Here is a 15,671-nt window from a genome sequence, read left to right on the forward strand (position 1 = left end):
CTGGAACACCTCCAAGCTGTCTTCCAGCGCATAAGGGAGGCAGGATTAACTGTTAAGACCAAAGAGTGTCAAATAGGCCTAAACAGGGTAACGTACCTTGGACACCAGGTGGGTCAAGGAACTATGAACCCCCTACAGGCTAAGGTAAATGCTATCCAAAATTGGCCTGTCCCTAAGTCAAAGAAACAGGTCCAATCCTTCTTGGGCTTGGCCGGGTATTACGGAGGATTTGTACCACACTACAGACAAATTGCCACCCCACTGACAGACCTGACCAGGAAAAAGCAGCCAAATGCCATTCAGTGGACTGAAAAGTGTCAAAAAGCCTTTAACCAGCTTAAGGCGGCCCTTACGTCTGACCCTGTACTGAGGGCCCCGGACTTCAACCAACCATTCGTTGTAACCACAGATGCATCTGAACGTGGTGTGGGAGCAGTTTTAATGCAGGAGGGACCAGATCAACAATTCCATCCTGTCGTGTTTCTCAGCAAAAAACTTTCTGAGAGGGAAAGCCACTGGTCAGTTTCAGAAAAATAATGTTACGCCATTGTGTATGCTCTGGAAAAGCTACGCCCCTACATTTGGGGACAGCGGTTCCACCTGCAGACTGACCATGCTGCACTGAAGTGGCTTCACACAGTCAAAGAGACTAACAAAAAACTTCTTCGGTGGAGTTTAGCTCTTCAAGACTTTGATTTTGAAATACAACACATTTCAGGAGCCTCTAACAAAGTGGCTGATGCTCTCTCCCAAGAAGGTTTCCCAGAATCAGCCGGGTAAAAATGTCCCTGTATTCTAAGTCATTGTAGTGCTTGAAATGTAAAAAGTACTGTTTAGTTCTTAGTAATTAGTAGTAAAATTATGAGTAAAAATTATTAGTAAAATTAGTATGTATCTTATTAACTCTATTTCCTAAACCTCCAGTAAGAAATCCCAGCCGGTGTGGACCTGACCTGAACCAGGCTGGCCAGCACCGTCTGTGATTTGGGGGGCATGTAATAAATAAAGGAGGGGGGGATAGCTCCCTTTGATGGACACCCAGCCAGCCAGTTAGCTGTAAAATCCCTCCTGGTATCTGTTCTTTACTTGCTTTAACTGTAAAGGGTTAAAAAGTCCCCCAGGTAAAGAAAAAAAGGGGGCACCTGACCAAAAGAGCCAATGGGAAGGTAGAACTTTTTAAAATTGGGAAAGAAACTTTCCCTTTGTCTGTTCTCTCTGGGCTGAAGGGTCAGAGCAGCCATGCTATAAGCAGCTAAGCCAGGTATGATTATAAGTCATCAAATCATGCCTAGAACTACTTATCTGAACTCCTATGTGTAAGTTCACCTCTACCCTGATATAACGCGACCTGATATAACATGGGTTTGCATATAGTGCAGTAACCCCGGGCTCCGGCAGACTCTGAAAGCCCTCCCCCCTCCTTAGGCTTCAGAGTCTGAACTCCAGCCTGAAGCATGTCTGCACAGCTAGTTTTAGAGTGGTACCACGAGCCCTGTGAGCGTGAGTCTGTCGACCTGGGCTGGTAGGCTCACTGCCCTGGGCTGTGTACACGAACCCCAAGTGCTACTGTAATGTTACTATTAAAACTAGAAAAGGGAAATAAAAATCCCTGAAATCTATGGGAACCAATAATGGCAATGGCCCCACTACAGCCCTAACAAAATCAGAAACTACACCTGCTGTCACATATCATGCAAACATGAAACACAGGCTGTGGTCACTGAAACATCCATGAACTTTTTTTCAAAAATGTTTCCAACAAACCTGGATCAAATTACGATTTGGGCCAGAAACCAGGCAAAAGCATTTTTCCCCCTTAGTGTCCAGCCAAAGCTAGGCAATTGCAGCTGAGTTTGGCTTTGAGGTTCCAACTTTGTTTTTGAACTCAAAACTCGAAGTAAAATTCAGAGGAAAATGGCTGTACACAAACCAAGTCGGCAAACTGAAATCACTGATGCACAGCTCTTGATAACCCTTACTTGTTAGAGCACACTGTTTACTAAAGGGACTAAAAAGCTCATTGAATCCATACGTAAGCAGTTCTTACAGTGGGATTATTTTTTGTTCTTAAAAGTGGATAATTAATATTATGATGGCTCATTTGGGGCTGCTGAGAGCTGTTAAGTAAATCTGCACATTGTGGATGTGGGCCCAATCCTGCAAACCTTTGAAATATTATTTTCATTTCTTACTCTTATTCCATGAGCTATTAGCTTCAGGGGACCACTTGTGGAGTAAGGTGCTATTTGTTGTGAGTAAGTGTATCAGAATCTTACTATTTATATATAAGCACAAAAAAGAATAAATGACCTGCTAATCTTTGATGTCTTTTTTTTAAGGCTTGCCTAATGTAAAGTGCCCATAATGATTTTTGGAAAATGAGTCAAGATAATTTGCTTCCAGGCTCAAACCTTGTATACCTGCTGCTTTCGAAGCCCCTTGAAATGATTTTTTTTTCTGGCCCACCTGTGAATGGAGGTTAATAATAAAAATTCTGATGACGTCAGAACTGTATCAGCACTAACAGACACTGCAAGAACTGATTTATGCTCATGAACAGATGGTTCAATACCTGAGTACAATGTAAGGCTAATACAAAGTAAATAAATAATAAAAATAGATAGTACGTATAGATACACCCATACATATACATAAATACTATTCAACATACAACTCCTCAAATATTTTTCTCCTTGACACTAAATATGACAATTAGCCTCCTTTTCTCTAATATATAATGAAAACACCATGAGGTATCTCACAAAAAAGAAGCACAATTATGCCCCACTTTTATTTGAAGACCACTTCTAATAGACAATCAGTTTTTGTCACTCGTTTTAGAGTGGCTGCTAAAGACAGGCTTTACTGTGTGTGTGTACACAATATTCTTCCATTCTTATATTTCTACAGTGGGAGCGTATGCAACAGTTCTTTTATGCCAAAGGTGTATGATTTTCACATTTTTTGACTAAAGTTCAAATATACTTAATAAATATGGACCTCATCCTGAAAAAATATATGCACATGTGAAACTTTACACATAAGAGGAGCGCCATTGAACTTGGTGGGCCTATTCATGTGAGTTACTCATGTGCATAAGTGTTTGCAGGACTGGGGTCTATATAAGTTTTGGTGTATGATATACAGGACTTAGGAAATTACGATTTTCATATTACTTTAGCAAATATATCTCTTTGACATCTTTCAATGTATTTTTAAAATATGTGGCTATGATAAAGTAGTTGGTGTCACAAAAATCAATCTTAAAAAAAATCTATATTCCACTACGCTGTTTAAAATCAATATAGATGGCAAATAAATTAAATCAAATTTAAACACCTTACAATTGCTGAGGGTTGACCTGCTTAGTAATTTCCATGAAATGGCTCTGTTTAAAAAAAGGTGATATTGCCTAGCATATTGTTGTGTCGTACTTGGTTCCATTAGAGCTGGGGGGAAAAAATGGATAAAAATTGTTTGCCAAAAATACATATTCAGGTCAGTGGAATTCACCAAATTATTCTGTCTGGGAAAAAAAATCTGAGAACGTTGAAAAGATTTGTTTCAACATTTTCAAAACAAAATGTTTCAATTTTTCAATTTGAAATGACTTTTTGTTTCAAATTTTGCTTCAGTTTTATTTTTACAAAAAGTAAAAAAGAACATAAAACAAAACCCCAAACCCAAATCCTTTGGGTCACACAAAATGTTTTGATTTAAAACAATTTTTTCCCCAACTTTTTTGTTTTGCTGAAAAAAAGTGAAAATTTCTTTTTGGGTCAACCAGAAATGAATTTTTTCTCCGAGTTTTTAGTTTAGCTTCTGAACCAGAAAATCAGTTGTTTACACAGTTCTAGTTTCTGTGGCCTGGTTTAAAAAATGGAGAAGTTCTAATTTCCAGAAGCAGTTAATTGGGTATGAAATTGGTGCTAATCGCAGTATGAAAGATATAGTCACTTATCTTGGCAGACTATGGACTAGGCGCCTGATCCAAAGCGTATAAATATTAATGGAAAACAGGTCTCTCACAGGCCCTACGTAGATGCTAAGGGGACCCATAACCCATTAAAGAATTTTGGGGAACCATGAAAGACTTAACTAGGACCTTCTTTTGGGAGGTTAAGAGTGTAAAATTGTGTGCGTTAGAGCAGTGGTCTCCAAAGTGGGGTCTCCAAAGAGGATCCTTAGGGGTGCGCGGCAGGAGGAGCCAGGCGGGAGTCCGAGCGCCTTTTTTTTTGCTTCAGCGCGGCAGGGGGTGCGTGCTCAAAATTTTTTTACTGATAGGGGTGCGCGATCAAAAAAGTTTGGAGACCACTGTGTTAGAGCAGCATCTGACAAGCCCATTGTATTGAGAGACAGTTGACATAAAAGTTATGTGAAAGCTAGTGGCTTTGATTTACAGGGATTCACATGAACTTTTCTTCTGGTTTTAGTTCATTATGATTTGTGCCCCCTTAGTTTCTAGTTTGAATGAACCTTAAACAAAGTGAAATTCAGCCCCCAAAATTGAATTGCACATGGTTTCCTCCAAAACTCTAAATCTGCTCAGGTTCATTTAGTACTTTGTCCAGATTCACAAGCTTTTTGAGGACCAGACAGTAGTTTCACGTAGGCTTATTTACTGACCAAGAAAAATGAAAGAACCATCTTCACCTGGACCTGCAGAGTCCCATTACCATCTCACCCAGAACCCCCCAACAAGCCCCTGTGTATCCCAGGGCTGCCCAGAGGGGGGGGGGGGCAAGTGGGGCAATTTGCCCCAGGCCCCGGGCCCCACAGGGGCCTCCACGAGAATATAGTATTCTACAATATTGCAACTTTTTTTTATGGAAAGGGCCCCCGAAATTGCTTTGCCTCAGGCCCCCTGAGTCCTCTGGGCAGCCCTGGTGTATCCAGATCCCCTCCGCACCCGGATCCACCACTGAGCCACCCACACCCAGATTGCCCCACACAGAACCCTCTCAACCCACCCCTGGATCCCACCACGCTTGGATCCTGCCTTGCTGAGCCTGCCTGCCCACACCTGGTGCACCTGGCACAGAGGAGCAGGGCCCTGGGGTGTTTTGGGGGCAGGCCTGGTCCTTGCGCTGTGTCAGGGTTGGGTGCAGCATCACCGTTGAGTCCGTGTCCCAGGGGGATCTGCACAGTGATCTCCCACCTCTGTGCAGCCAGTGGCCTGTGCTCCCCAATGCCATGCTGGAGCCTCCACATTTATTTGACAAATAAAATTTGCAGAATTTTAAAATATTGTGCGCAGAATTCTTTGGCACAGAATTTTAAATATTTTGGTGCAGAATGCCCTCAGTAGTAATACCGATGGCACCTCAGACTAAGTACCTCACTAGCTCCTCTAGAACCTTTACATATGAACTGAACAAGAGGGGTAGCTGAAATGACCCCTGAAGACTCCTGCATCAGAGTGCCTGCAGGAGTATTGACTATAGAGTGTCTACAGTGCTTACCCATGTCTAGCCCACATGGATATTATATCACCTGATCTCATGTAGTATTTATGCTCTAAGCTTGATAGCTCCAGCTTTGTGGAGAGTTGAATTTCATCCACAGTCCATGCAGATCCTTGTGTTTTTTTGTTGGGCCATTTTCATTTTGTTTTTTAAAAGAAAGCATTTAGCATTATGACAATAATATCAATAAATGGCATGCAGATATTAATGTGCTACAGATGCTCTGAGTGAAATTAGTATAAACCATTCACCCTGTTAAATCACACTGGCTCATTTCTGAGTTAATTAGGTAGAACAAAACAAAGTATTAAACCAAGCACAAGTACAACTGACTCAAGGCTTTACAAAGGGTCTGAAATCTATCAGACAAATTTCCAAAGTTTTTAGTTAATGTGGGGGAGGATAAACACTTTAAAACCTTTGTATTACAGCAAATAGAGAGATAAAATAATACATCTTCATATAAATACATATAAATAACATTATTAATACAAGGAAAAACTATTTTTTTATAACCAATCAGGAAATCAACATTGAGCCATGGTCTAATAACTAAATAGAACAACCTCTTCCCATTGTTCAGGATTTTATTTGTATGAATGTTTCATGTGTTACCACTCCTTCTGCTGGCAGATCTATGATTTTAATTTGCATCAAACTGCATTCCTTATTGAGTCTAACAATTCTTGATATGCGTATATAACAAATGGGAACATAATAATCTGAACCTACAGTGGTGCATCTCATTTGTTCTTCAGATGCCCATCATGGTGCTAAATTCCTCACTGCACTTTTGACTAATTTTTATCTGTCGTGCTGCTAAAAGCTTTGATAATATAAATTAAAGCACAAAAAAATCTACAGATATTTCACAAAGTATTTTGCATAAACATAACTCTGAATAAAGCTAATGGTCTAAGTAAGGCCACAAAAGCAATGACATTTTAATTCCTATCAGGCCAGATTCATCACCGGCATCCGTGCTCTATGCATAACACCCATTAACTTTAATGGGGTTGCGCCTGCTTGCACCATGGGTGGGGTCTAACAAGGTCAAGTTACAGACCAGAGCCACTTTTTACTGGCTGCTGAAAAAAGTTAGAAAAAAAAAATTATTTAAAATGTAAAATGACAAAGTCAAAGTCTACTAAAAGATAAGTCAAATTTAAGTTATGGCAAACTTGACCATGCCTCTTCAACTAGCTATAAACATAATAAGGAAACTACAAATGTGTTAGAAGGAGATACTTGATAATGGATAGCATTGCTAATCAGAGGCTCTGACTTTCTAATGTGTGCTCAGCTCCCTGACTCTGCCCCAGCACCCTCTCCCCCGCTTCTTCCCACCCCCATTCTATCCCCGCCCCGCCCCCACTCCAACCCTTCCGCCAAGTCCCCATCCCGCCTCTTCATGCCCCGATCCACCTCCTCCCCTAAGCACACCCTGCCCTCGCTCATCCTCCTCCCTCCAAGCGCCTCCTGCATGCTGCGGAACAGCTGATCCATGGCAGGTGGGAGGCACTGGGAGGGAGGGGGAGGTACTGATCAGCAGGGCCGACAGTGGGTGGGAGGCGCTTGGGGGGAGGGAGCTGGCTGCCAGTGAGTGTTCAGCAACCACCATTTTTTCCCCGTGGGTGCTCCAGCCCTGGAAGACCCAAAGAGTCAGCGCTTATGCTGCTAACCATCACACTGGCTGGGAATAGCACACACACAAAGAGGTATTTCAATTGTAAACTGATTACAGCCCATGATTATATGATCCACTTTTAGCTATATAATATCATACAATAGTGGGCTTAAAAATTAATCATAATTACTTACAACTTATGGTGATGCCAAGCTCCACGTTATGCTTCTTTGGTAGTTTTACATGAAATGTTCCACTACTTGGTATAACTGATTCTGTAATGAAAAGTAGATGAGTTACAGGCTGCAGTACTGTACTTGCAAGGATGTGGAGTTTTAAGTGTAAGCCAATGAAAATACATTAGTAACACTTACATCACACCTACCCATTCATGAAAACAATGTAGGAGTTGATGTGAAAGGAGCATGACACATGCAACATGTTTTATATCAGTGATGGTAATGTCACTGCATAAGGTAAGGTCTGTAGCTCCATTATTCTGAGGGTTAAATCTCAACTGATGGAGATTGCATGTGCCTACCGGTGGCTTAGCCCACAATTTTGTGTGCTTGCGTACATGAAAAAATTACTGTTGTCAGGTAGCTTTTAATTAAAAAGACACAAAATAAGTCCTGATTTCAGGCACTTTTTGGTGTAGGTCTAAGACATTTTGAAATATTCACCTAAATAACTGCAGTGGATTTTATTTCTCATGAAAAGTAAAGGAACAAAAGCATAGCATAGTGAGGGAAAGCAAGGAGCCAGCTGAGGCAATGGAAGTTTGAACACACAACGTTACATCCCAGTCCTGACTTGTGGCACCTCCATTGCCCCAGATAAATCAGACTGCCTGTTGCCGTGGTTTAGAGATGTAAATATACCACTAGCAACTAGAAGTCTGATTCTGCTCTGGTGAAGTCAATGGGAGTTTTGACATAGACATTATTGGAAACAGGAGTAGGCCCAAAGTTTGAAACACAAAACTCATTTTCATTTGTGACCTCAAACAGATTTAAAATTTGCTCTCCAGTTGTGCATGGTGTTATTTTTGAATATTGCACTGGCTATGTACAAAAATGCAATAGTCTGACCATACTTTAATGGAAATTTGCATGATAAGATATCACTCATAATTATTACTGTAGCAACCCTTAGCTGGGATTTTGCAGAACATGACCATTATATGAAATTCCATTTGTAAGAATATTTATACCATGCAAAATCACTGCAGAACTAACACAGTAATGACTTCTAAGGAACTATTACTAAATTAGTGGAGATGTCTTAATGGTTCTTAATATTTTTATATATATACATAATATTAATTTAAACATATTTAAAAAATAATATATATGTGGGGGTGGGTTGGTGGGTGTTTTGGGGTGTACATTGTTTATATACTGTGCATATTACATATATAATCTGTGGTTTTGTATTCTATATGCTTCAATACCTTAAAAAAGGTGAGGAGTCATGGGAAAGTAAAAGATGCATTGGCAATGTTATGCATTTCCTGACTTTTATTAATTTAAGTTTTTGCATATAATTTACATTGTTGTTTTTCAAGATGAAATTCTATTGATATTCTTTCTGGTCCATACCTCAAGAATGGAACCATTAAGATTTCTCCACTAATCCACTGTTTACATAACACTTTTCTGTGCAGCAAAACATGTTATTAACAGGTAACACTCTGTAGGAGATTGTAATACATTTAGGAATATTCTGCTGAGCTAAGACTCAAACTCTGGACAGAAATATGTTTGCAAATAAGGAAGAAGAGGGACTGTCACCATAACTTTCTACAGCATTTGTCATTTCCACTGGGGTTTTGGAGCACACTGAGGAGGGCCATGTGCAATGAGAAAGCTGCACAAACAGGCACAATTTTCAGAGGGGCAGCTTCCCAAACAAATGCCATCTATGAAAATAAAGTTTCAGCCTCAAATGCCTGCCAAATAAAATACACATGAAAATTATTCCTAATACTGTCTTGCAAAAAAAAATATTATACATTCATACCTGCAACATCAAACTCTATTTCTAAAGTGACCTTGTTGGTGATAGAAGAGTCTCTGAGAAGCTGATTAGCTTCTTCAAACGTGCTGTCTTCTGTTGGGATTCCATTTATTGCCATGAGTCTGTCTCCTATTTGTAGAACCCCACACCTTGATACACAATAATAAAAATTAGCCTTCAGATGTACAGGTAACCAGTATCCAGTTATACAAAATAAATCCCATCTAACCTTTAAAAAGGATGATATATCAGCTCATTCTATGGAATGGCAGCTAGCAGTTGTATCTACTATTGAACTAATGTGGTTCTACATGAAACCATGTTATCACAAAAACGTATGTAGGTGCAGTTGAAATGTTCCAAGAAGTAATTAATAATTCAAAACTCAAGCATTTCCTATGTTGTGATCTGAACTAAAACTTAACAGAGATGGATGCGGTTCCTCCTTTGCAAAGAGTTTATTAGTTTTGAATTTCAGAGATTTTTTAAAAAAATGAATTCTTTCCTTTTTAATTAATATAGCCTCTAGTCTGCTGTTGAAGGAATCAGCAAGATAAAGGCACTGCTGCTTGTTATTTGTCTTACACCTGATCAAGAATACAAAATTTTATTATCAGAACAGGGAGTTCATTACGTGCTACTTTTCCACTGAGCAATGGTCCAGAATTTCTCAGAAATCTGAAAGCAATCAAACCAAACCATCCCCAGGCATCGTCAGCAAGATATAGTTAGAAGCAATCATCTGAAAGAGCCTCACCTTTCTGCTGGGCTGTCACACTCAATATATGAAATCAGAGGTGGAGAAGACAAGGTCTCAGTGGCAAACACGCTACCTTGGAGCTGTATCCCAAATCCTACAATGGGGTCAGCTGTCAGCACTACTTCTGTGGTTTCTGTGTGGACAACCTGCCCAGCCAGACCAACAGTGCTAGAGGCTAAAGACACTAAAACAGAACAGACCAGAGGGAAAGACATTCAGACACAGACAGTAGAAATGTAATTGCTTTCTGATATAATCCATTGTATAGATTTTAAGGGCAGAAGGGACCATCATGATAATCTACCCTGACCTCCTGCATATTGCAAGTCACAGAACCTCACCCACCTACTCCTGTAATAGACCCCTAACCTCTGGCTGAGTTACTGAAGTCCTCAAATCATGATGACTTCAAGTTACAGAGAATCTACCGTTTACACTAGTTTAAACCTGCAAGTGTCCCATGCTGCAGAGGAAGACAAACCCTCTCCCACCTGGTCTCTGCTAATCTGACCCAAGGGAAAATTCCTTCCTGACCCCAAATATGGCGATCAGTTGGACCCTGAGCATTTTGGCAAGACCCAACAGCCAGACACCCAGGAGAGAATTCTCTTTAGTAACTCAGAGCCCCCCGCACGCACACACACACTATCTGGGATCTATCACTGGATGTTGGGGAATATTTGCTACTAGCAGTTGCAAATTGGCTACATGCCATTGTAGGCAGTCTCATCATACCGTCCCCTCCATAAACTTATCAAGCTCAGTCTTGAAGTCAGTTAGATTTTTTGCCCCACTGCTCCCCTTGGAAGGCTGTTCCAGAACTTCACTCCTCTGATGGTTAGAAACCTTTGCCTAATTTCAAGCCTAAACTTGTTGATGGCCAGTTTATGGCCATTTGTTCTTGTGTACACATCGGCACTTAAATAACTCCTCTCCCTTCCTGCTATTTATCCCTCTGATGTATTTATAGAGAGCAATCATATCTCCCCTCTGCCTTCTTTTGCTTAGCCTAAACAAGCCAAGCTCTTTGAGTTTCCTCTCATAAGGTAGGTTTTCCATTCCTCGGATCATCCTAGTAGCCCTTCTCTGGACCTGTTCCAGTTTGAATTAATCTTTCTTAAACATGGGAGACCAGAACTGCACACGGTGTTCCAGAGGAGGTCTCACCAGTGCCTTGTATAATGGTACTAACACTTCCCTATCTCTACTGGAAATACCTCGCCTGATGCATCCTAGGATTGCATTAGCCTTTTTCACAGACGCATCACATATGCGGTTCATAGTCATCCTGTGATCAACTAATACACCCAGATCTTTCTCCTCTGTCACTTACAATGGATATGTCCCCAGCGGGTAGCAAAAATTCTTGTTGTTAGTCCCTAAGTGCATGACCTTGCACTTTGCTCTATTAAATTTCATCCCATTTCTATTTCTCCAGTTATCAAGGTCATCCTGATATTCTTGTATGATATTCCGGTCCTCCTCCATATTGGCAATACCTCCCAACTTTGTGTCATCTGCAAATTTTATTAGCACACTTTCACTTTTTGTGCCAAAGTCATTAATAAAAATGTTAAATAAGATTGGTCCCAAGATTGATCCCTGAGGAACTCCACTAGTAACCTCCCACCAGCCTGACAGCTTCCCTTTCAGTAGTCTCCCTTTAACCAGTTCCTTATCCACCTTTCAATTCTCATATTAATCCACATTTTCCCCAATTTAACTAATAATATCCCATATGGAACTGTATTAAATGCCTTACTGAAATCCAAATACATTAGATCTATTTCATTTCTTTTGTCTAAAAACCCAGTTCTCTTATCAAAGAAAGAGATCAGATTGGTCTGGCACAATCTAACTTTTGTAAAACCATGCTGTATTTTATCCCTGTTACTGTTCACCTCTATGTCCTTAACAACTTTCTCCCAGTAGTATTTATTTCTTTAAAAACATTAAAGAGGTCTCTATCCATATCCATATCAGATCCCGGGGGTCTGTAGCATACCCCAAGCACTATCTGTATGCCAGTCAGGCCTACTATTCCACTACAATATTTGGTTTCACTTCCTGCACCAGTAGCTATAGTTCCTCCATTTTGTTACCCAGGCTCCTTGCATTGGTTCACATCTATTTAATAAACTCACTGACTCCCAGAGACAGTCAACTTCTCATTCAAACTCTATTTAGAGCAAAGTTTATAAATGATATTTAAATGGGTATGACAGCTAAAAAGAACAGAAAACAGCTGGTTTTACAATTTTAAAAAGAATGGGTCTGAATAGCTTACGGGAGTTATGTACCGACTCCCACTGACTTTCAGCCTCACTACCAGGGCTGTAACTAGGGTGGGACGAGAGGCGCAGAGCTGGTGGGGGCACAAAAATGGGGTGGCACACGATCGGACCCAGCAGCATCAACCCCCCCCCCCCCCGGATTGTGCCCAGTGGCATCAGCCCCCCCCCACCCCCCAGGATCAGCTGGAGCCCAGGGTGTTCAGCACACCCCCACCCTGCAGGATCGCGGGTCCAGTGACCCCATCTAGAGCAGGCTCTCCCCAGTGCTAGGACCGCAGTGGCAGGCAGGCAGGGCTCTGAGTGTTGAGTGGCAGGAAGGGCAGGGGAGGGGAGTGCAGAGGTTAGGGGAGAAGGGGGCATAGGAGGGGAGTGCAGGGGTTAGGGGAGAAGGGGGCACAGAAGTGGAGTGTAGGGGTTAGGAGAAAAGGAAATACATGAGCATCAGCATAAGCACTAGGAGGAGATGGGGTGTACAAGTGGGGCCTTGTTTCGGAACATACATGAAATGTGCTAGGTGCTGTACGAATCTGTGCCATAAGGAACTGTGTGTGTGATTAGCTCAGGATGGAGCTGTTGCATTCCCCAGACCTGCTGTATGGCCATGAGCCACTGGCTCTGCTCACACTCCCTAACCTGTGTGCAGGGCTGAGGCCTGGCAGAGCAGTGTCGCCAGCTTGGGGCATGGCCCTTCCCAGCATTGGGGGTAAGATGACCAGGTGTCCGGTTTTTGACCGGAACACCCGGTCGAAAAGGGATCCTGGTGGCTCTGATCAGCACCGCTTGACTGTCCGGTTGGCGGCGCTGTCTACCACCCTACCCCTAGTGCTGCCCCCGCCCCAAGTGCTGCCTCCGCAGTTCCCATTGGCCGGGAACCATGGCCAATGGGAGCTGCAGGGGTGGCGCCTGAGGACGGGGCAGCGCGCAAAGTCACCTGGCAGCGCCTCTGCATAGGAGCCTGAGGGGGGACATGCCGCTGCTTCTGGGAGCTGCTTGACGTAAGTGCCACCTGGAGCCTGCTCCCCTGACCCCATCCCTCTGCCCCAGTCCCATCCCTGATTCCCCCTCCCGCCCTCTGAACCCCTTGATCTGAGCCCAGAGCACCCTCCTGCACCCCTGACACCCTCCTGCACCCCAACCCCGTGCTCCAGCCCTGATCCCCCTCCTGCCCTCCAAACTCTTCAGTTCCAGCCCAGAGCACCCTCCTGCATCCCAAACCCCTCATCCCCAGCCCCACTCCACAGCCTGCACCCCCCCACATCTCAACCCCCACCTCAGCCCAGAGCCCCCTCCCATACTCCGAACCCCTCAGCTCCACCCCCAAGCCCAGAGCCCCCTTCTGTACCCCAAACCCCTCATTCCTGGCCCCATCCCAGAGCCCACAACCCCAGCCGGAGCCCTCACTCCCCCCTGCATCCCAATCCCCTGAGACAGCCCAGTTAAAATGAGCAAGTGAGTGAGGGTGGGGTGAGCAAGCGACGGGGGGGGGAGGGGAGTGAGCGGGGGCATGGCCTCTGAGAAGGGGCAGGGCATGGGCAGGGCCTCAGAGAAGGGGCGGGGCAGGGGGCAGGGCAAGGGTGTTTGGTTTTGTGCGAGTAGAAAGTTGGCAACCCTAACTGGGGGAGAGAGGACATCTGAGGTTAAGGCTCTCATTAAAGTTGCTAATCACCAGTTGTACACACTAGAGGGTGTTTGGAATTTAAACAGACTCATCCCTGATCAGGGTTTCGCTGTGGACGAGCCAGTGTGATGAGCTGCACAGCCGTGGCTCTTGGGTGGCCTGGCTGAACATGGCACTGACACACACCCACCGGGCACTGCTCAGGCCACTCACAGGGTCAAGACTGTCCTGGGGCCTTTGCCTCACAGAGTGCTGACCTCTGCCCCTTGGCTGACGACAAACATTTGAATCCTGACACAAATGCATGGCAATGGCAAGGAGGAAAGGCCTCCTAGAGCACCCCATGGCAGCCCCCTGGCACTCACATGTGCTCAGCTCTCATGGAACTGCGGAGTCCCAGGCTGAAATTCCAGCAGAGGGGTCTAGAGATGCACGTTTTTCACAGCTGCTGATGGAATGATGGCCCCTGTCACTCACACATGGATTGCAAATTACAGTGGCCAGCTCTTCTTTGACCCTGTTCTATGCTGTAACAACCTTTTCACTGCATTGAACAGCTCCCTGGGCACTGGGCCAGCAAAGGAGTAACTCAGGGCGGTACTGCTCTGTGGTGACACTCCACAGCCAGATGGAACCGCCATGTGCCACTGTGCTGCATAACAGCCTTGGAGAGCTTCACAGCTGTGGCTGAGGCACAACCCCCCTCGCCTGCACCAAATCACAGGGCCCTGAGGCTTGAGCTAACAGAGAATCTCTGCTATCTGTTAGCAGTGTAGGGCCCATGACAACCAGGGGAATCACAAAAGGTACGTGGTGCACATACACACCAGCCTGTTCATTGCACATGTGCCTCGATAGACAAAGCTTGCCCTGAGAACCAGCTATTCAGATCTAACTTCTGACATCAGCATAAGAAATCTCTGTGCACCAAATGCTTCCATCCCATAATTTCCGCCGGCGCGGCTTCTCTTTCCTGCTCCACATCTCTGGATTATGACTTCTAACAAAGAAGAGCTTTGAACAATGGACTGAGGACCCCAATATTTGGGATGAACCAGAGAGACTTATTACAAACTGGCAGATTTAACATCATTGTATTAACCTGATCTACAAACTCTGAAATCAATTGTAATGTATATGATTCATTTTAACCTCTTAATAATACTCTTCCTTTTTTATATATTAATAAACCTTTAGTTTTTAGTTATTAAAGGATTGGCTAACAGTGTGGTTTTGGGGTAAGATCTGAAGTGTGTGTCGGGGTCTTTGGAACTGGAAGAACCTAATATATGTGATTCTTAGTTTTAATAATAATTTATCACAGAAGTCTGCTTTGTCTGAGTGGTGCATGAGGGGCTAGGGGGCCTGAAGGGGACTGTCTGTGGCTACATAATAACTAGTATAGTATTTTGGAAGCACACATTTGTTACAGGTTTGGTGAAATCTTGTGATAGAATATACCACCAGTTTGGGGTACATGCCCTGTATTCTGGCATTCTGACCCGAGATTGACGCTCTTAGTTGTGTCCCACACCAGGCAGTGTGACAATGGGAATTTGGGATTTGTCATTCCCAAATCCAGATTTCCCCCCAAGAGCAACAGGCCCCTCAGTCACTGAGGCACCTCCTCCTCATATGGGACTCAATCCTGGCCATCGGGATTGAAACGGACTCCTCCCATTCCCAAAGCACAGGCTCCTCCCCACCATCAACTGAGCTGAATGAGAGTCTTATTGATTTAATGGTAGGACACAGCCGAACAGTTCTGACTCCACCTCAAGTCTTGGGATTGGGAATATCTTGCTGTAGTACATAAGAACATAAGAACGGGTCAGACCAAAAAAGTACTGGGTCAGACCAAAGGTCCATCTAGCCCAGTATCCTGTCT

At 43.6% G+C, this 15,671-nt stretch overlaps 1 protein-coding gene across 5 annotated transcripts in view; it reads right to left on the reverse strand.

Moving 5' to 3' along the window:
• Window positions 1-15,671, reverse strand: part of GRIP1 (glutamate receptor interacting protein 1) — a 358,951-nt gene that overhangs the window by 46,584 nt on the left and 296,696 nt on the right. For all 5 annotated transcript variants that reach the window (XM_065419595.1, XM_065419580.1, XM_065419588.1 and 2 more), the window contains 3 exons: window positions 9,869-10,055; window positions 9,115-9,260; window positions 7,287-7,367 (listed from right to left, as the gene is read on the reverse strand). In XM_065419595.1, coding sequence (XP_065275667.1) covers window positions 7,287-7,367; window positions 9,115-9,260; window positions 9,869-10,055 — 414 coding nt within the window. The remainder of the gene's footprint in view (window positions 1-7,286; window positions 7,368-9,114; window positions 9,261-9,868; window positions 10,056-15,671) is intronic.

Source organism: Emys orbicularis, chromosome 1 (genome assembly GCF_028017835.1).
Source record: "Emys orbicularis isolate rEmyOrb1 chromosome 1, rEmyOrb1.hap1, whole genome shotgun sequence".
Classification (NCBI taxonomy): domain Eukaryota; kingdom Metazoa; phylum Chordata; order Testudines; family Emydidae; genus Emys; species Emys orbicularis.